Genomic DNA, 20,973 nt, shown 5'->3' on the forward strand with positions numbered 1-20,973 from the left:
ATAGTTAGCTTCACTCATTACGACACCGGGGACAGTGTTGTGCATATAAAAGCAGTCTGCTCCATAAAATGTCCATGCTGAAGATCATACAACACGCCAACACGCTCTCCAAAGCAAAGCGGCAGATCCTTCAAAAATCAAAAGTCAAACACCCCCCTCCGCCCCCCCCTTACGAGATTGGAGGTTTCTCAAAACAAGAAGATTAGATTGCACCTCCTCAAACCCTCAACTCCACCGCTGATGGATGCTTTTTCACAGAAACGCTCGCTGCCGCTCAACCTCAACACGACTCAATTCAACTCACTAGCTCCACCCAATTCGCAGTCCCATCTCTAGGTAACTAACAAGGCTGCAAATAATTGCTCGGGACCAGCCCAACCTGCCCGTTGCCGCCCTGCACGGTGGCCTCCCACCAGCCGTCGTCCTGGTGGCGCAGGATCGCCAGGATATCACCCTTGGCAAATCCCAGCTCCTCCGGGATGGCGGCCTGGTACATGTACAATGCTCGGGCTGAGTTATGACATTCCTTGCGTCAGCAATGACATCCACAACTTCTTTTTTTGTTTCCTTCTTCTTCCAACCCGAAGGGGGAATGGCAACACTTTAGGTAGTTAGAAAACTCACCAAAATGCAGAATGGGCCTCCCGTCCCTGGTATACCGATTCGGATCCGCGACACTCTTGCTCCGAGCCCTCGAGGCCGGCTGCACCGGCCCGGCCCCTTCGTACAAGCTCATCCCCCGCATGCTGGTCGCCGTGTTGGATCGGTTGTGTCGGCCGCGTATGGAGCCGTACCCGTCATCCTGTCCCTGTCCCTGTCCCTGTCCATACGCGGTGTTGCCGCTGTTGGGTGCCGGCGCAAGCTGCACCGCCATGTCCATGCTACTCGACGGGCGCGCATGGTGCTGTTCGTTTTCCCTCCCCCCTCCTCCTCCTCCAACTGATCCCCTGAGGCTGGGGCTGTAGGGCGCCGGGGAGGCGGCACCGCCGCCTCGGAGGCTAGGGCTGTAGGGCGACGGCGAAGCGGCGCGCGCCATCTCGTTCGGCGAGCCCCCGCGGTAGCTGCTGCTGTTGTTGTTGTTGTTGTTGTTGTTGTACGCGTCCGAGCCGCGCTTGGGCGTCATGGCGAGCTGCGTGACCGAGCCGCGCTGGCTGCCCGCGTAGGCGGCGGGGCCCGGGGACGCGGAGCGGGTGTAAGGGCTGGCGCGGGATGCCGGCCGCGGGGACACGCTGCGGTTGGCGGCCGGCGACACGGCGCGGGGCACGTCGCTGCTTCCTCGGCGCGTGCCGGGGCGCGACATGGGACTGCCGTAGCCGCCGGACCCTGGTCTGTCGGTGGACGAGCTGAACAGGCTGCGGGTCTGCTGCTGGAACTTCTGCGATGACTCCTTCATCGCCTTGGAGGTCACGGCCGGCGGGGGCACCCCGAGTCGCTGGACCTGGATCTGCTGGTCGTAGGATGGCGGCGGCGTGCCTCGCATCGCGGCTGCTACTATGCTGTTATTTCCAGGACCTGGCACGGAACGCGACAACGGGCTGGCGCCAGGGGCGGGGGTAGCAATACCGTGGTAGTGGTCCGCAGACACTCTCGTCGACGCATTCTTGCTGCCGGTCGTCACTCCCTTCAGCTCGGCCAGGGCCAGCGCGATCGGGTCGTCCTCCGGCGTGGCTGGCGCCGCGGCCTGCTTCTGGCGCTCCGGTGTCTCGACCGCGAAGACATTCTGCCCGATGTTCAGCGCGAGGCTTGCGTTCGCTGCAATTGGATCGGGGCTGACGCTCCGCTCGGCCGCAATCATCTGGTGGTTCTGGCTCGGGCAGCAGCGAGCTGCGGCCGGCTGTGGTTATTCGAGGCACTCCACGTGTTCCTGTTCGGCGGCGCCACCTCCTTCATGCTCTTCCGTCGGAAGGGGCTGTGGTTCTGGAAAAAGCCGCTCTTCTTCTTAAGAACCTTCTTATCGGGAGATGCTGCAGCAGAAGGGGGCTGCTCTTGCTTGGCGGGCGACGCGGGCTGTGGCGGCTCCTGGCTGGAGAAGGACGTCTCGCTGTGCGAATCTCTGCTAGAGGGTCGCGCAGAGGACGTCGAGGGCGCGGTGCTCAGGTCCGAGGCGGTAGGCCTGCATAGCATAGTCATGCCGTCCATGGGGTACGGATCGTGAGGAACAGGGGCGAACTCGTTCGGATCGTACTCCAAGTTGCTGGCCTTCGGAGGCTGGTAGCCCCTGGGCGGGCCCCTCCTTGACCTCAGGCTCTCCTGCTGTGACTGCTGCTGCTGCTGAGACTGCTGAGGCTGCTGAGGCTGCTGCTGGACCTGCTGTTGCGGCAGAGTCAGGGCCTTTTGAGGTGTCGCAACTGCCTCCAAGCTCTGCGGAATCTGCGTCTGGGGGTCGCCGTGGCCGAGGTCCCGGGCCAAGGCCGAGTTAGGGTCGTGGTGAGACTCGAACGTCGACGGCTGGGGCGAGGATGAGCGGAAGGCGGGATTGATGCTCCTCGGGAACTGTGCTACCGAGTAGTGCTCGTCTTCCGACGCTTCCGACTGCGAGTCGACGTCTCCGCGACAGAAGTTGATGTATTTGGGCGGGTCCGGAATCTCCTGGCCCGTGCCCTTCTCCTTGATGAAGGTGGTGATGTCCTTCTCGACCTCCATCTTCTCCAGCGACAGGCGGATCTTCTCGCACGATGCGTCGTCGCTGACGCAGACGGTGGAGGCGATGTTGGCAAACGTCCACAGGCTGCTCTTGGTGAAGTCGAGGCGCTCCTCCTCCAGGTCCTGGAACTTGTCGGCGGCCGCCTTCCATTCCCTATTCCAGCGGGCGGTCGTCTCCTCCAGAGCCTTGACGGCTGCCTCGTACTCGGCGTTGGACGTTGCCAGGCTGATCTGTGTCTTCTCCAGCTTGGCCTTGTTCTTTCTCTCCTCCTGGCCCATGACCATGTGCCCCTGGGCGAGGTAGCCCTTGATCTTGAGGCATTCTTGCTCGTACCGGTCCCGCGTCTGCACCTGTCAGAGACGTCGTCCGGCGCGGTAGCCTCCGATCACACGCTTACCTTGTTGACCAACTGAGTCTGCTGCATCTTGGTCTTGAGCAGCTTCTCCACCGTGTTCTGTACGATCTTGCGCCGCTCCTTCATGGCGCCAGCGAACGCCGCCAGTGGCTCTTCCAACTCGCTCTTCATCTGCGCAGCCACGTTCTGGTGCTGCTTGGCCATGGACTCGACCTCGCCGCGCACGGTATCGAGGGATGTCTTCAGCGTGCCTGACTCTTGCGATCCCAACGACTTGCGGGAAAGCGACATGAGTTTCCTCGCATATTCATCCTCAAGGGATGCGCGCGCTATTCAGACCCTGTTAGTAGAGAGACTCGCTGGGGGGCGGGATATCCTGAGGTTGTGAGAATGCCTCTTGCTCACCACTGTAGAAAGCGCGAAGCTCATCGCACGTCTGCTTCGCATTGTGCATGCGCTCCAGGAGTGGTTGGACGCCGGCGTCATCCTTGCCCCAGAAGTTGTTGGCGACTGTAATCGTGTGGTCAGCTTATTGAGTTCAGAGATGCTTCTGTCTGTAATTGCGCCCGCTCGTATGCCCTCAAGACAAAGTCAAGATCATAATCTTACAAGACGTACAGGAAAGGGCGACGGCCGGTACGTCGTTTGTAGCGGCCGGCATTGCGCCTGACGGAGCAAGAGCGGAGCCGGGATCGACCCAATATATCTTCCGCACCGCACAGGCAAATAATGGTCAAATTTCCAGAGTCTGCCGCTTCAGGATTCCGCGGGCAAGAAAATTGCCTTGAACTTGTGTCGAGAAGCCGCAATCGACGGCGATAAAAATGGTTTGCGGCTAAAGAGCGCAGACAAAGGAATTCCAATTGGGAAAAAAAATTGGTATGTGGAAAGTTCAGAGACGTGGCACAGGCAGTGATGTGACCGCTCATGCAAGACCAGCTGAGCGACTTGGTTGTTGACGTTCCCTGGCGCCGCGGTAGGGCGGGCGGTTGTCAGGGGTAACAGTGATGTCTTGCTGTCAGCTTAGCTGCATGTTGCATCAAAGACCCACCCACACCGGACTCGACACGCATCCATCCAATGCGACTTCTTTATTACAGACCACTTCCCAAGCGATTCAATCATGATCGCAGCTGATGTTGGATCGATTGGACTGGAGGCCATTGTTTTGGAATCCCATCCCAGCGTTGTATTTCTCTAAAAATGCCCGACGCACTGGACTTAGCCTTACAATTTCCATAACGGGTATGATATGAGAGAGTTAAAGAGTGCGACTCCCACATACTGTTCGTTGATTTAACCACACCACACTTCAATCGCCCGACCTCCTCAACCTTAGCACATCGCTCAACTTAACCGTCCCCTTTGCGCCCCAGCCAGCCTGTCCGCTCTCCACATCAGGCCTCACCGCAACATACCAGCCCCATGCGCGCCTGTCCAGCTCAGCAGCATCGAGATGATCCGCCCAGCTGTCGAATAGCATCCTCAGTGCGCCCAGTAGCAGTCCCAGGTTCTCCTCCTTTTCCGCTTCCAACGCCTTCAGCGTCTTCTTCTCTTTCTTATTAGCACTCTTCCCCGTGTCCTTCTCCTGCGCCGACGCCGTGTTACTATTACTACAACTAGTACTGGTAGCAAAACTCCTGAGCAAATACCCCCTAGCCGCCTCAGGCCGATGGATGTGCATGCCCCCCATCACGCCCCCCGTGACCGTAACCTGATGCGCTCGCGTGCCACTGCCGTACCCGCCCACCGTGGTAGTCGTCTTGTTCCTCGTGGCCTCCAGATCCAAGCCCCAGAGCGCCTCGCCGCCCAGTGTCACCTCGGCGCCCGTCTTGCGCAGCCGCTCGCCCAGCACGCTGGTGACGCACTTCCGCATCAGCCGCCACCGGTCCGGGCCGAGCATGGTCCCGCCGAACCAGCGGGTCAGCACGACTAGCGTGTCGACCGTGCTGGACTCGCGCATGACGCGTAGGATGAGGTCGCCGCAGCCTGTCTCGCCGTCGTCGAAGGACTCTTCGCGCACGCGGGCGTCGGGGCCGGCGGAGGGCGGTGGCCGCAGCCGGAAGGCCCAGGCGTTGTGTGTGGCGGTCTTGAGGGAGGGGACGTCGTCGAGGAGGGATTGCATGAGCATCTTGCGCTGCGGTGCGTCGCTGATGTGGGTTGCGCGCGCGACGAAGGTTGAGTCTTTGAGGCTGACGGGCTGGCTGACGGCCCAGGTGGATCGGGCGGCTGGTTCGAAGGTGGCGGTTGCTGAGGAGGCCTGGGTTTCCGTCCCTGCTTGCGTCCCCGAAAGTGAACCGCCCGCTTTTACAGCACTCTCCTCCCCGGCCCCGGCCTGCTCGCCCACGGTTTCTTCCCCTCGCCACTCGTAGCCTCCCCTCTTCAGCACGGCAATTTCCCTGCCCATGACCCTCACCCGCGGCTGTCCCTCGCCCCAGCCCTCGTCATCCGCGCTCGGCCCCTTCTCCAACCCCAGGCTGACGGCCTTTGACCTGGAGTTGGCGCTGACGACCGCTTGCGCTAAGCTGAGTCGGCTCGAGAGTGGCTGCTCGGGCATGGTGTACCGCAAGAGCTCCACCGCAAAAGCAAGGACGAGCGGCGCTCTGTTGGTCTCGATCACCGTCTGCGAGATGCGCTCCTCGTCCATGCACAGGGGCAGCTCGAGCGACTTCTCCAACTCCTGGGGCGTCATCTCCACCGGGCCGGTCATGAATAGGTCGGTCTTGGCCCGCTTTGCTGGGCCAGCCGCCGAGTCTGGCGCCTCCCGTTTCCCCGGGGCTGTGAGGCCGCGTTTGAGGGTCGCCTTGCATGCATTCTGGAGTGCCCTGGCACCCTTGTCATCCTTGAGGGCTGCCTGCACTGTTGCGAGAGGTGCTTCCGCAATCTGTGTGATGCTGTGGGGGCGGCATGAGCCGGGTGTCGCTCACAGAGAAGACAAAACACGCAACACCGGTTTCTGCCGTGTTCTGGCCTCTAGGGCCCGGATGTCAAGCGTGAACGCTTACCTCCTCAGATCGGCGGCCTGGAGCGCCTTGATCTGTGTCATGGCTTGCATCATCGGTATTTTCCGCCCGACTGTGAGCAGCCGGAGGAGCTCCTGTAAGTCTTGCTGTGTCGCCATCTGAATGTGCAGTCCTCGTTGGACAATGCGGGAATCTGAGCCTTGTTATTATTGTAGTCGTGATGACTCGTGTCATGCAGCGCAAGGCGCGGATGCGTGAACCCGGGAACCTGGAGCCGAACCGGGAATCCGGGATAGGTAGACGATGCCGGCAGGCAATTGTGGGTCTCATCGGCCTTGGCTCCATTCCCTTGCTGTGTGAGATTTGACGATTGACCAAACAGCTCAAACTCATCAGTCTGCGATTCACACTTATCATACGTGGATAAGCCAGGAACAGCAAATTTGGGAGTCATCTTGGAAGCTCACTGAGATGACGAGGTGACATCTAAGTCATTGTCATGGCATCTCGGCTTAGGATGCTTCCGAGGGTGCAGCTCCCTCCACAGCTCAACAGCGTTTCCCACAGCTCATACTCCCGAAGTTTTACCCTCTCATCCCGCAAACTCCAGCCATCAAACCGGCCTACGCGGCCGCTTCCCCCCCAACCCATCAATCTACGGACCCAACCGAAACCCCCAAACGCACCTACCACACCGGAATCACCCTCATCCTCTTCTTCAGAAGCCCAATCCCTCGACGTCCTAATCCAGCAACGAAAATGGCCCTTCTTCGGCGCCTGCCTCGGCGCCCTCGCCATCGGCACTTACATCTCTATGCTTCTCACCTCAACACTCAAAACTGACAAGCAGCAACAACAAGAACAAAAAGAACAAAAACATCACCACCAACAACCCCCAGAACTCACAGCCCCCTCGGGCCCCGTGCCGAGCGATCCCTCCCAGCAACCCCCGCCCACAGGCCTCCCCGCCAAGCTCCAGACCACCACCACGGCTCGCGCCTTCGACAAAGGCCTCGACTGGCCCGAGTGGCTGGGGGGCATCACGCCGCTGCGGCGGGAGCTGGCGGCGCGCGCGCGGGGCCACGTGCTCGAGGTGGCCGTCGGCACGGGGCGGAACTTGGCGTACTACGACTGGAGCGAGGTGGTGTCGCTGTCGCAGGACGAGGAGGAGGCGCGCGCGCAGCGGGAGCGGGAGCGCCTGGTGCGGCTGCTGGACGCGCGGCGGCTGGGCGGGCCGACGCTGAGGGAGCAGCAGCAGCGGCGGGGCGCGGGGGAGGAGGACGTGGTGGTGGTGGGCAGCCTCGAGGGCGAGGTGCTCAGTTTCACCGGGGTGGATGTCAACGGCGATGTGATGGATGTTGCGCGGGACCGGATCCGGGAGTCGGTGCCCGGCCTGAAGAGGATCATGCGGAAGCGGAGGGTGGAGGCGATGCCGAACTTGAGTTCGCTGGGAGTGGATAGCGTTGGGGCGGAAGGCTTGCCGGTCGTGGAGGCGCTGAATGGGCGGGTGAGGTTGGTTTTGGGGGACGCCCTGAGGGGCTTGCCTTCTCCGCCGCCCGTCGGGCCTAAAAAGGGCCCAGTGGAGAAGCCAGCCGCAAAGTACGACACGATTATCCAGACTTTTGGGCTCTGCAGCGTGGCCGACCCGGCGACATTACTGGCCAATATGGCGGCCAAGGTGCAGCCTGATACCGGGCGGATCATCCTGCTCGAGCACGGCCGGGGCTTCTACGACTGGGTGAACAAGAAGTTGGACGCGTACGCGCCGGCGCACTTCCAGAAGTTCGGATGCTGGTGGAACAGGGACATCGAGCGACTCGTGTGGAATGCAGCCCAGACCGTCCCGGGTCTTGAGGTGGTGGAGGTAAAGCGGCCGGGCCGGCTTCAATTCGGGACCACCCTTTGGATTGAGTTAAGGGTGAAGAGTCCGCAAACCGGCGGCGATGGGGAGAAAGCGTAGACGGGAAAGCCGTCGGGTCATACTTATTGCACTAAATCTGTACTACTAATACATACTTATGTGGCGAGATGGCTTAGGACACCTGTATGGGACCTGTTGTAGATAGATACTTGTGTTAGGAGTTTCCGGCCTGCATTCACTCAGCAATCACCACAGTTCTTGGCTCTTGATTGGAGACTGATTATTTTGCTTCCGTCCCATCGTCATTCATCTCGACCGATGACAGCGGACGCGCCCACAAAATGGACGTGTCCAGATACGACGACCTCCGTCTATGGCGTCCATCGTCTAGTCCTACCGCCACGAACTATCTCGCCCTCTTGTCTCTAGGTGTAGACAACACCCCTAGCCGCCCAAGCAAGCAGAGCAGAGCAGAATGACGTGGAGTGTAGAGTAGTGATACAAGCATCAAAGCCAAAACCCCCATGGGGCTGCACCGTCTGAACAGTCTGTTCCGAAAGTTTCGTCTGCCTCTTCCTCTAGGCAAGGTACTTTTGTCTCCTTCCAGGATTTTGTCGTCCTTCCCCGGCCCGGATTTCATTCCGCATTGAGCCAAAACCTCAACTTTTCTCTACCGAATATCGAGCGAGGGGAGAAACCGGAAATCGGAACGAGGAACAGAAATGCAGGAACTTCCACCGTCATAAACGTTAAAACTCGCAATGCAAATGCCGCCGCCACTCAGCAAGACCTCCTCACCATCCAGAACGCCAACTCGCAACCCACATCAGCTAAGTCATAAACGCCGTTGGACCTAGCCTCGTCTATGGGAAGACCTGGCCTTGATGGAACGCCCCTTGGAACGAATCGTAAGAACAATCACCAGAAACAACAGAGAGAGAAAAAAGGAGATCATCGCAGATAACAGCATCGCAAAGCTGCCGGAACCACCCGCCCAGCTTTCATCATCGTACACTTGCCGCGTCGTCGGCGAGAGGCCAACGAGCCGGTCAGATATGGTTGGGGAGTAGGGAAAATCCAGCTCAGTAATCGTCCAGCAGACCATCGAGCTCCTCAAGCTCGATGCTCTCCGGACTGCGGTCCCATTCCAGCAGGCCCTCAAGCTTAGCCCAGCTATCCGCCTCCGCGTCCTTCTTCCCGAAGTTGAGGGACAAGGTAGACGGGCGGATCGCGGGGCTAGACACGAACGACGACATGGGTGGTACGCTGCCACCGAACAGCGAGCCTTCGTCCCTTTCGAGATCAATGCTCACTGTCTGCTCGACGGGCGGCATCGGCGCGCTGCTCAGCGACAGCAAGTCGCCGTTGAGTTTCCTCTTCTGCAGGCCGTCGGCCGTCTGGGTGAACTCCTTCTCGTCCTTCTCCAGAGGCGGCGACGTGGCGCGCCCATGGCGGCCGGACCCGCTGTGTGCCGGACGCGGCGGCATGTAGAAGCCGCGCATGGAGAAGGAACCGATCGGCGTGCTGGGCATGGCGAAGTCATCGTCCATGTCGTCGAACTCGGGGCTCGACAGGTCAACCTCCGGGCTGGGGCTGAGCTCACGCCGCCTTTCCAAGTCGGACTCGTCCGCCGAGGTGGACGCCGCGCTCGACGGGCTTGGCGTGATGATGGCACGGCTGTGGGCCAGCTGCGTCGACAACGACAGCTGAGCGGGATCCGGTAGCGGTTTACGCGGGCAGGTTGTCAGGTAGAAGTAGGTGCGGCGCGGGTGGACCGACTCGAGCTCCTTCGCGAGCGGGCACGGTGAGAGTGCCGACCAGCCGGGCCGCTTGAGGTAGGTCGCTAACCGTGAGGACACTATTGCAGCCGGGTTTGCAGATCTGTAGCAGACGGGAATGCGAGCGTTAACCATACAGCTGCAGAGAAGGACTAGCAAGGGGGATGAGGGGAAGGCACGAACTGTTGAACGATCTTGAGCTGCTGCATTAACACCGTGGCAAGCTCCTTGACCAGATGAGGCCGATTCCCCGTGTTTTGCAACTGTGTGATGACCGCCTCGACGATTTCATCATTGATTCCCTGCATATCAATTGTTCTTGTGACCATCTCTTCATCTTCGCTCATTTCCATAGCTGCGGCGGGCGGTGACGGTGGCGGTGTGGTTTTTTGGAACTTGGTCGCATCGTCGCGTCTCTTGGGTAACCGCTCTAGCGGCGACGCATCGTCCGACGACTCGCTAAAAGCGCGCTTGAGCCTCTTCTTGGGCGATTCGTCTTTTTTGGCGGGCGAGGTCGGCGAACCCATGGATACTGAGGAGGCGTCGTTGGAGGAGGCTCGATTCGCAGGGGCAGTGCGCGACGCATGGGTCCCAGGGACGTGGATGCCCAGCGAGTGCAGCGAAAGCGTCTTGTGACGGGTATTATACGGTCGCATGGTGGCCAAGGGGGGCGGCAAGGGCAAAGGAGCAACAAAAGATGCGACCCGGGACTGATTATCGGTTTTGTGACGAGCCTGAAGCTTCCCTGCTATGCTATGCGCTCTGATACTGCTCGATCGTGGCCTCGCACCGAAGGTTGGATCGCGGACAGCAGCAGATTGTCTAAGCAGCGACAAACACCAATGCACGTCTCTTGCAACCGTGTAACCACCCAAGCTCAATAAAACAGAACCCTTCCACACGGATACCGAGACAGAAACCAGAATCGTTGGAAATGATGGGAAACCGCTCATGCAAGGGGATACACGAGGAATAGGAAGAGGGAAAACAACGGCGAGACGGAGGGTTCGGAGGGATGGGGGGACGGAGGGACACCCGGGCGACTGCCGTAACTTTTTTTCTTTGCCGTTTGGGGGTAGTATGGGTGGACACCGTTTGGGACGTGGAAGCGCGACCGCCTTCCATGTGCCAAGGCTTGGAGATACGACCAACCACATCGAAGCTCATGACAAGGGGTAGGAGGCGGTATCATCCACTTATGGAGTGAGCACTTGGCCGTGTGTGGCTGCAAGGCCGGACTCGTGCAGAGATTGATCAGTGAGAGCGCGGGAAGCGAGCTGCGAGAAAGCAACCTGGCGTGCCTGGAATGCAAGAAAGCCGCAAGCCGCACCAAACGAAGAGAATTGCAGAAGCTCAGCTGAGCGGAGACATCCAGATGCACGGTTCCACAGTAATTTTCCACTGACACAAGAGGCGGCGCGCATTCTGTTTCCAGGAACCAATCGATGGAGCTGCGAAAGGAATTCGGAATCAGATCTTCAACCAGAATGACGGCGACGGCTGGTCCCCGATTCCGTTTCGTTGCCGTCATCCCGTTTATGATGAACACTCTTGGGCAGGCTGGGCGGCGCTCGGACCGATCACTGTGACATCAGCCTCCCCGCCTCTCGGCAGCGTCCAACAAACTGTAGAATCGACGTCTGAACGGCAAGCGAACAGCAAGAGGCAACTATCCAGGCAGCACTGGGAACGACCCGGCAGCGGACAGCGGTCTTTTCCTTCCAGAAGGCCAGAAGGAGGGCGGCGCCACACCCAACACCGACCGAGTTAGCTAAACTTGAAGGATGAGTGGATTTCAGAATTTCGTCCCTCGCTCCCGTCTGTAGAGGCCCCGCCTTCCTTTCTCGAGGATGCACCCCACCCTCTGCAGCTCTCACCGCCCAACACCGAATGTTGCATACCACAGTAGATAACACGCGACAGGTCAAATCAAGGTAAATATCACAGTAAACCGTCAGAATTGCTAGCATAGGTAAAGAGTCAAGAGTAATGAGAGCCCTGTAATCCTACCAGTAAGCACCCAAGCTCTGTGCTACGAGCATATGCGGTAGGTAAACTGGCTGCGCTAACTACTAAAATCAAAAGATCCAAGTTTTGACGGACGAAAAGGTCCCGTCCGACCGTTGCCACGGCTGTCTGCATCCCTTCCCCGCCGCACTAGTGCAGCTGCGGTTAGTGCATTACAAAAATGCCCGCTGGCCAATCAGGACACGAGCGATTCCCCTTTCTGGCCGAGACCCGCTTGGACCCGCTGGAATGCCGTTTCATTCACTGTCTGGTCCGTTGTTTGTCCGGCGGTGCTGCCTTTCTTCTTGGGGTAACAGGACTTGGAAGTTCACGGGATTGACTGTACACTACTAGTATGAGGCATGTTTGCCCATCTACCACCTCGAATCTGAGCATAACTACAGTAGCTGACATGTAGAGTGACGAGCTGTGTTGATACGTCACATGGATGGCTGCAGCAAGCTGACTTAATCGTCTCGACTCTCAAGCTCTCGGAGTGCCGAGTCCGCGACTTACACCGACTAGTATGTATGCGACATCTCCCTTACATCCAACCTGCGGGAGGTCTGATCACAACTCAAATACCCGTAAATGCATTCAAATAACTTATCAGACCCGTGATACAGAGACGCAGGTGGTTGGGGGTCGGATCATCCGTCCAGTATCCGTATATGCCTCAGAAATGCCGATGCGTCCAATGGCCTTACATGCTCGCCGCCATGATGCGCTCACGCCTAATGTTGTGCCACCAACACGGCATCCAAGTTTCAAAGATCAGCCGCTGTGTCTATCTCATTTACTTGAGGCCATTTCCCTCTTGTATTACACACAGCAGTTATGTTTGCTTCACAGTCTCCATTAGGCTATATATAACCACTAATAACAGTTCTCAGCAATAGGTAGGTTCAACTGGACTTGGATATGTCCCTTTATACAGATTCAAAAAGTCATGAATTTCAAGTCCGGCACGAACCTACCTACATATGTAAACTAAGTTGGATGTACCATATTTGAAGCCGGCCCTTGGCCCCTGCATGGTATGTTCTGGGGCCCTAACTTGCTCTCACAATTTCATCTCCAAGACAGGAAGCGAGAGAGGCTTTGCGTGAAATAAGGATGCGGAACCATTGAGACGAAAGAGAAGATCAACACAACACCCCATATGAGGTAATTGCTAGTACTCAACTAAGAAGAAAGTCATAGGCTTAGCATGATAAGAATAGATGAAGCCGAAACCACCATAGAACAACAACCTTCGTTCATCCGCGGCATGGACATCACAAGTATCTCATCGCCCTCGGAATAAATACTACTAGTATACAACTACGTAACACAACCGACGCGTCATCCCCGAACAAAGCCAACCAGCCCAGCAGCGCCGCAGAAGATTAGAGTCAACTGCTCCCCTGCATCGGTATTGTACCTAGAAATGTCTCAGAAAAGCCATGGTTCCTCTCTACTAGCTGCCCTAACTCCATCCCATGATATGCATCAGCCTAAACTCCCCCCGTGCAAACAGCTTGTTGTGGACTTGCTTTATATCCCGTGGTCCTAACCGGGTTTCCATGTTGGAAGTGTTTCGATGAGGAGCCGTCATTCGTCCCACGCAGCGTACGCCCGCCCCGCATGCATGCATGGAACGCCCTCCTCGCAGGTTCAAATATCTAATCTTCCACCAAGTTCACTCTTCAACCTTTTCCATTTCCGCCTCACAGCGCTTGATCGTAGTGCTCTTAACGCCTTACACTAGGGCGCGGCACGGAGGATATCCGCGAAACGGGCAGCAACCTAGAAGCCCCGTCCATTAGCTCGATCAGACTACTAAGATAGAAGAGGGCGGGCATACCTCTGGAGCCGCCTTGATGAAGGGCAGGTCAAAGAAACGATATTCTTCATTCTTGAGCAGTTCAAGTGTAGTAATCATCAGGCCCCACGGCTGCGGCCAGTACCCGACCACCCTCTCGAGGAGGATGCGCATGATCTGCTGGCGGATGTCTGTCTCCTCCGGGTCCGACAAGTCCTGACCAAAGATCTCCAGCAGCGCGTGGCTGAAGTAGTTGGTCGACGCGTTCGGGAACCGCAGCTCGTTGACAATGCTGTTCAACAAATAATACCTGACCTCGGGCGACACCTCGCTGACGAGCATGTGCAGCGTTTTGATGTCCGACGCGCCCGCCACGAAGATGGGCGTATCGGTCTTGTTAGCCGCGCGGGCGACGGCAAAGTGGGCAAATTGCGCGACCACCGCGTCGATGACGGGGCGGTTCACCGCGACCGGGACGAAGCCAAACGTGGTCTCTTCGCCGTTCGACTTGCTGATGGCGTGGTTTATCTGCGCGATCGCATCCTCGGACGGGCCGTTCTTCAACGCCTGGTCCAAGATATCCAGCAGACCGATGTCCCGCAGCAGGCCAGCCGAGTCAAACGAAGCGTCGGGCGGCGCTTCCCGCATCTCGGGGATCCTATCCACCTTGAGTCCTAGCTGAAAGGGGTCGTTGAGCTTGTTGAACGCGGCCGGGGTTGCAGCCAGGATGAAGTTGATGAGCTGTGTGGTATGCGGCGGGAGGCACTGGCACAGCTCCACGTGGTTTGCAGCCAGGTACTCGGGGAAGTCATGGTGGAGAATAACCAGCAGCTTCAGCACCCCCTGATACATCTCCTTCGCCAGATCCGACACGTTGAAGTGCTTCAGCAGTTCGCCCAGATACGAAAGGAGCTGTGTGAGCAACTTCGTGAACGGCGCCCAACCCGCCCCTTCAGGTAGGCAAAGGATCACGGGCATGAAGTTGCGGTGCGTCACGAGGTCCGTCCAGCCGAAGAGGAATCCCGGGTACAGCATCGGCCGGAGGTCGAAGAGACGGGCGGCAAACCGCAGGATGATCTGCTGATGATCGTTCTCCGGGAGATGACCCACCAGATCCGCGATGTCGTGGAGAATGAGTGAGAAGAAGCGGAAAAAGACGCGCTGGTTGAAGCTCTCTCCTCGCTTGACGTGATGGCTGTTGAGCACCAACACGCCGAGGGCGAGGATCGAGTCCAGGAAGGCAACCCCCGTCGATCGACCCTTCTCTTCGTTGTCTTGATGGGCCTTGACAAAGATCATGACCATCTTGACCAGGGCCTCAATGGCCTGGTAGCCCTCCGTCACGGAGGCGCCGGACTGGACGCACTGCTCGAAGCGTTCGACAGACCTGTCGAGCGCTTGGCGGGTGAAGAGGAGGAAGTCTTCCCTGTTGCTGACCAGCCCACGCGAGTGCATCTGCTGCACAAAGATCTGGGATGACCTCTCCGTGGCAAAGCGGTTGTTGCAGAGGTGTATCCATTCGTCGAACACATAGTCCATCTGATCGAGCTGGATAGTGCTGAGTTCCTCCTTGGTGAGACCAGCGGGCAGGTCGGCCGGCGGTGCCAACACCTTCGCCTTGAAGCGGGCTCCGGCCGGCACGTCCGGATCTTCGGTAATCCACTGCCATGCTTCCTCCAGACTGCGCACAAAGTCGGCATAGAGCGCGAGCGGCGCATCATTCAGGAGCGTGAGATCCATCAGCCGCTCGAGGAAGTCGATCGACCCTTCCTTGCGCTGTTGCAGTACCTTCGCCGTCGCCGCATCGATGTTTCTCCAGTCGAGCAGATCGGTTCCAAGCAGCGCAGTGATCAGGGGCAGGTTAAGGAAGAGTTCACCAGGCTGCTGATGGAACAATTGGCGGATCTGTTCGCTGATGACAGGGCCCGCGATCTTGCGAAGCGTCTCAAGGACACGGACCAAACTCTCCAGCAGCAGCGTGCCCTCCGGCTGGCGGAAGAGGAGCTGCGCGACCTGGTTGGCGGCGTATGCGGCAAACTCTTCCGAGGATTGCTGGGTGGTGATGATCAGCTGGGTCAGGGCATCGACGATATCCAGGACCGGATGAGGCCTGGGAAGGTCGTTGAAGTGTTCGTCGGACGAGTTGGTAGCGGTGGACGACAGCTGTTCCAGGAGCTTGTTGACCCTCTCGGCGATGCTTCGGGAGTCGATCTGGTTGATTCCGGTCGGCCGCCCGTTGGCCAACCCGACGTGAGCCTGAGGGTAGTGTTGCAACTGCGTGCCCAAGTGGGGGATGGACGGGGTCTCGGCAGGAGCCGGCAGCTTCGCAACAGCGTTGAACTGGTCAGCGAGGGCTTCGCTCGCTATGGTCCTGCTGTCCGACGCAGACGGGCCTTGTGTCGGGGCGGTGGCGGCGACATTCGCCCTCGTCTGGCGGGCGAAATCATCGTAGATAGCCATCTGCTCGGCGTTGAGACCGCTAAGGCTGGGCTGGAGCTTGAACGGATGAGGGATTGTCATGGCCCAGCGACTGAGTCCAGGGTCGATGTAGGGCTCGGAGGGCCGCTGGAGTCTATGGCGCTGTCGGGCCTCCAGTTCTGGAGCGATCAAGTCCTCAATTTCCGGGACAGCGCGCTCCTCGGCACACTTTTCGATGACGCTTGAGGCCAGGTCCAGGTTGGAATTAACACACAGCATGATGATGCCCTCAGGCAACCCCGGCTGTAGATCAGCGGACAGGCTGCGTAGGTGGTTGGTGAGATTCGCGCGCAGCGGATCCTTAGATGTGACAAGCGCCAGGTTGCCGGCCGTCGACTTGACCATGTTGATTGCCGCTGTCCGCACCCGATTGTCGTCGGGCTCGGTTGCGAAGTCCTTCCGGATCATCTGGTGTGTCGAGATCGCAGCGATAGTGACGGACCGGTCAACAACCGGCTGGATGATATCCTGCAACGCGCGCGTCAAGGCCTGACGCAGGATCTCGTGCAACTTAGCGGAGCTGATGACCTCGGTCTGCGGAATCGAGAGGTTGGGCCCAAGGTCCGGGATCGCAAAAGCCGGATGCGCTGCGAGGGAGTTGCCTACACCAGGCATTCCGTTGAGGGACAGGTTCTCGAAATTCTCGAGAGCCTCCGGCCCCAGCATGTCGCCCACCTCCTCAACGGGAGCTCGGTTGAGGATCTCCCCGGATGGCTCAATGGCTTTGTAATCCAGGTTGAATTCCTTGCAGAGCACTTCGATCTCAAACTTGAGATTCAGCTTCAGTTCTGCATGGTGATAGAGCTCGATCAATAGATGAATTATGTCCATCAACCACGGGTTGGGTGGTTTGAAGACGTTTGAGTGGACGCCCTGGTGCAAAACCTTGCACACGAAAGGGATGACGATGATCAGGCGCTTAGTATCATGCGCCTCAATAAGAAGCTGCTTGAAGGCAATGTTCTTGTGCTTGATCGGCTTATCGCGCGCGAGGGTCAAGAGCCCGAGCCAGCCGGCCAGGTTCTTAAGGTACGTCCTATCGGTCGAGTTCTGGAGGGTCAATTCCGAGTTCAGCAAGCGCGAGACGCTACTGTAAGTCTCCCGCTGGACCACCGCCCAAAGCGTCTTGTCCTCGAATTGCTTGACGAGCTCGAGGTAGACCTTGTGATAGTTTGGCTGCATCTTGGCACGCTCCTCGACTAGATGACTGGCGAACCACTGCTGGTGCTTGGCCTCGAGCATGTCTCGGATGTCCTTGATGATGGTTTGCAACGTCGTCTCGGTGACGTTGTTGAGGAAAAATTGGATCTTATCTTGGGCGTCCTCACTAGGATCTTCGTAGAGGACGCCTTGCGGAGGCGGGTCTACGTTGACCGAGGCGAACGGTGGCGGGTGTTGTTCCGATCCAGGGCCGTCATCCACATTGCCGTTGGTCAATTTATCACCAAGTATCCCCGGGGGATGACCGCCGTTACGGGTGCGCGCAAGCTCCTCGTCGTGCTCCCGAACCACTTCCTCCGCGTTCTTCCACGCCTCTGTCCCCTGAAGGCCTGGGATCTGAAGCAGCTGTTTGCAGAAGCCCGGCCACTCGGGGAAGCGTTTAAATAGCTGTATGAGAGCTTGTAGGCCGAATTTGTACATTGGTTCGTCGGGATGGTGGTCTCTGACGGCTTCGAGAATCATGCCCAAGCCGATTTGAAGCGGCAGATCCGAGATCAGCTTGTGGGATATTATACCACCAAACAGAACCGCGGTCGTAGCCAGGGCCTCGAGAGGGTAGTCGACGTAGTGTGTATACTCGTCGAACAGGCCGTGGATCATACACGCAAAGATATCCTGGTCCAAGGGAGCGCGAGACCGCTTGTACCGCTCCAAGATCTCGACGACGTCGCGAACCTGGATCTCGTCGCCATACATCATCTTGTAATGTTCTTCCATCTTGGCGTTGGCGGCCAGTGGCAGTGCGTTGCCGTCGCGCCCGTTGGCATCGATGATGTCGTCAAAACCTTCCCCATAGTTGATCAGCCTTGGATAGGCCGTGATGCAGGTCCGTTGCGCCATGATCAAGTCGGGCACCGGAGTCTTGGGCAGGAACTCCTCCAAGATCTGCAGTAGTGCATGGACCGTCCTGACTTGCAGGGTTGTGTGCGCCTTGACGGGCGGCTGGCCTTCTGCAGGGCGCTGGTACTGCATCTCGTACGTTGCCTTGATGATCAAGAACTGGAGAAGCGCCCTTGCCATCTCGGCGCTCCGGTCGGCGTGCTTCCGCGCCCACTGCTGTAGGTCGAGGTATCCTTCGGCATGCGCCAACGCGGCAAGATCAATCCCAAACCCATTGGGAAGATAGACCAACTCCTCGAGCCAGTTCTGCCGGACTGCATGTTCAAAGATGAGCGACAAACTGATGGGCTTCCCGACATGGGCGTCGATGAGCCTTGTCTTGACCCACTCCTTGTCCCGTCTCCAGAGGCTGTCCATGACAAAGTCTGCATCCGGCGTCCTCTGGAGGAAGTTGTCAAACAGAGAGACCAGCGTATCCTCAGCCATGGCCGGCCAGGGTTTCGGTACTCCAAATGCCGAGACGACAAATATGGCCAGATTCGGGACGACCACGTCTTGGAAGAGACGCTTGGCTTCGAGGCTCTGCGAGGCGTGCATCGAGTGCAGTGCAACGTTGAATACCGCAGAAAGCGCAGCCTCGGAGACGAGAGGATGCTTGACAGCATAGGCTGCCGTCTCCCGTACCGGCTGTGGTGACTGCGCGTATTCCTCTAGTGTAAAGGTGGGTTTCAAGTCAGGAATGGTCGTTGCGTCCAGCTGCTCCGGCTTGAGGGATGCGAAGGCGCAGATGAAAGAGAGCTGTGTTTCGGGATTCTCCCACTCCCCGCCCCACAACCGCTGAATGTTGAATTTCTCACTGTCCTCTTGTGCTATCGGCAGCAGGGCGTTGTACAGGCGCAAGAACTGGGCCGAGGTGACCCGAGCCCCGCTGTGATCGAAGTACGACACGACGTCTTGCCACCGGAAACTGTCAGATAGAATATGCCTGATGGCGGCCACGAGGACCGAAGGGTTGTGCCGCGGGGTCTGGCTGATGGTGGTGTACATCAGGGCCACCGACACTTGCTCCTCGCTGAGATGGACGTTGGCCGGCCGATTCTGCAGATAGCCCGTGCAGGTCCTCTCATCCGAGGTGAAGGCCGCGCCTGTCCGGTGGATATAGAGCGCAAGGGCATTGGGCGGCTTGTCGGCAAGCATACGCACCAGGTCGAGGGCGGCGAGCACCTGGGATGGCGGCGGCTTGGAATCGGGGGACTGGGCATATCTGGACTGCACCTTGTGTTCCAACTCCCGCTTGGCGGCGGCGTTGAAGTTGGGGGGGTGGCACTGGATGAAGCGGTCGAGAAGCTCGGCAACGAAATCGGGTTCGAGGTCGGCATGATCTCCGGTCGGCCGGCTCAAAATGTTTACGAAGGATGGGAAATTAGTCGACAAAATAGCATCCGCTGAGAGAAGTCAATGTCAGTCAGTGACGCAGCGGGCGCGGCAAGCAGTGCGGTGCACGCGCGGTCAGGTCAAAGCTCACCTCTGGCCTTGAGGTCGGCCCTGAGCCCGAGCTTAAAGGCGAGGGCCAGCAGCGTCTTCTCGAGAGCATCCAGCTGGAAATGCTCCATAAAGGTGGATAGGTCAAAGTCACGGAAGATGTCCTCGGTGCCCGTCTCGATCGATTCGGCGATCTTCCTTGCCTGGGAGAAGTCTCGGGACAGCTTCCGCATCTCGGCGACGAGGAGATGGTAGTTTCCCGGGTTTGCTACCGGCCTGTTAGGACCGGGGAATATCTGTGAGGCATTTGCGGCCACCAGTCGCGCGAAGTATCTGGTAAAGACATCCATGCCGTGTTCATCGAGCAGCTGTGACACGGTGCGATACGTCAGCAAGCCATGTCTGAATGCGGGGGATGGACGGGGTAACAACGGGGCGACCACATTACCTTCCGTAGAGACTCGATTTGTGACTCCCACTTGCGAGGATCGTCCTTGTCTTCCTTGATGGTGCTCAGAAGAAGGTAGACCTGGGCGACTGCAATCTTGGTCAGGGAGTTTGACCCAGTGGGGCTGCTCGTACTTGGGCTGGCAGCCGCACTCAGCGCACCGGCGTGAGAGTTATGGGGAGAGTGGGACGAAATGCCAGTGTAGATGGGTTGTGCTCCTGGGTTTGGCGAGAATGTTCCCGGTCTGGGTGGAGGGACCATGGATTACCAGGGCGGAGAGGGAAAGGAAGGACGACGCTGCTATCCCCTGTCGGACAGAGCCACTTCCTCTCTTCTTTATAGTGTGGGGTGTGGATGGTGCACGAGGCGCGATCGACGGATTGACTTCGCCAGAGCAGAAGAGGGCGGCGGCGTCCGGTACAGCTTCCGGCGCTCGATTGTGGAAGGTGGGACAGAGTCGCAGAGCTGTCGGGCGATGTGTGCACGACGGAGCGAGCCAAGAGTCACGGTTCTGATAGATGCTGGTTTGGTTTGGTTTGGGACAAGTCGTGCGGGCAGTGCTTTTTTCGGCGTGTGAGGTTGTCGAAAGAATGGGTCACTGGAGCTTCCCGCGGCGGGCCCGGTCGCAGTCCGTGCTCACTGCAGTGCTCCCGGTCAGTAACCTTATGCGAAAGGCCAAACCAGGGTTCAGGTTGGCAGTCAACCTTTTGCCGGAAGCAATGAAATGTGGGGTTTCTCTCGCGGCTGAGGTGTGACGGAAAGACTGGGGAATTTCTTTTCGCAGATGGAATGTGGAAGGCGATGTCTCGACGGGACTGGGCGAAAGACATCCAGCAGGCCAGGACGCCACTATTCACGTGACCATGCCAGCTTAACATTTCGAGGTGGGTCATCATGGGTGCTCTGAAGTTCTGAACCGATTCGGTTCTTCAGAGATAGATTCTTGCACGTTCGCTTTCAACCTGAAATGCCATCGAGCTGTGCACGCTAATCTGAAGGCACCCGAAATCCCCTCTTCCATCTCGCCCATAACTGGCAGTTTTACTGCCCTACCTTACCTACAACTAACAAGGGGTACGGTAGCGTAGGGTG

The 20,973-nt window shown here is 58.3% G+C and overlaps 5 protein-coding genes across 5 annotated transcripts; 1 reads left to right on the plus strand and 4 right to left on the minus strand.

Moving 5' to 3' along the window:
• Positions 1-340: 340 nt before the first annotated feature.
• B0T15DRAFT_513501 (uncharacterized protein) lies at positions 341-3,660 on the minus strand (the record flags this gene model as incomplete). Its single annotated transcript, XM_062868042.1, has 6 exons — positions 341-510; positions 625-1,824; positions 1,854-2,994; positions 3,042-3,328; positions 3,405-3,509; positions 3,618-3,660. The coding sequence occupies 6 exons, from the start codon at positions 3,658-3,660 to the stop codon at positions 341-343; spliced, it is 2,946 nt and encodes a 981-aa protein (XP_062719085.1).
• A 651-nt stretch (positions 3,661-4,311) lies between these two features.
• B0T15DRAFT_401506 (uncharacterized protein) lies at positions 4,312-6,120 on the minus strand (the record flags this gene model as incomplete). Its single annotated transcript, XM_062865113.1, has 3 exons — positions 4,312-5,421; positions 5,482-5,893; positions 6,005-6,120. 3 exons carry the CDS (start codon positions 6,118-6,120, stop codon positions 4,312-4,314), a joined length of 1,638 nt encoding a protein of 545 aa, XP_062719086.1.
• Positions 6,121-6,331: 211 nt separating this feature from the next.
• Positions 6,332-8,084, plus strand: B0T15DRAFT_539807 (uncharacterized protein). Its single transcript, XM_062869755.1, has one exon. It carries the CDS (start codon positions 6,462-6,464, stop codon positions 7,920-7,922), a length of 1,461 nt encoding a protein of 486 aa, XP_062719087.1. The 5' UTR covers positions 6,332-6,461; the 3' UTR covers positions 7,923-8,084.
• An 821-nt stretch (positions 8,085-8,905) lies between these two features.
• B0T15DRAFT_486772 (uncharacterized protein) lies at positions 8,906-10,257 on the minus strand (the record flags this gene model as incomplete). The annotated part of the gene is made up of 2 exons (XM_062866383.1): positions 8,906-9,704; positions 9,785-10,257. The coding sequence occupies 2 exons, from the start codon at positions 10,255-10,257 to the stop codon at positions 8,906-8,908; spliced, it is 1,272 nt and encodes a 423-aa protein (XP_062719088.1).
• Positions 10,258-13,421: 3,164 nt separating this feature from the next.
• On the minus strand, positions 13,422-20,142 carry B0T15DRAFT_401028 (CCR4-Not complex component, Not1-domain-containing protein; the record flags this gene model as incomplete). The annotated part of the gene is made up of 3 exons (XM_062865086.1): positions 13,422-19,396; positions 19,477-19,801; positions 19,882-20,142. The coding sequence occupies 3 exons, from the start codon at positions 20,140-20,142 to the stop codon at positions 13,422-13,424; spliced, it is 6,561 nt and encodes a 2,186-aa protein (XP_062719089.1).
• Between the last annotated feature and the right edge of the window lie 831 nt (positions 20,143-20,973).

Source organism: Chaetomium strumarium (assembly GCF_033439665.1).
Source record: "Chaetomium strumarium strain CBS 333.67 chromosome Unknown B0T15scaffold_6, whole genome shotgun sequence".
Taxonomy (NCBI): Eukaryota; Fungi; Ascomycota; class Sordariomycetes; order Sordariales; family Chaetomiaceae; genus Chaetomium; species Chaetomium strumarium.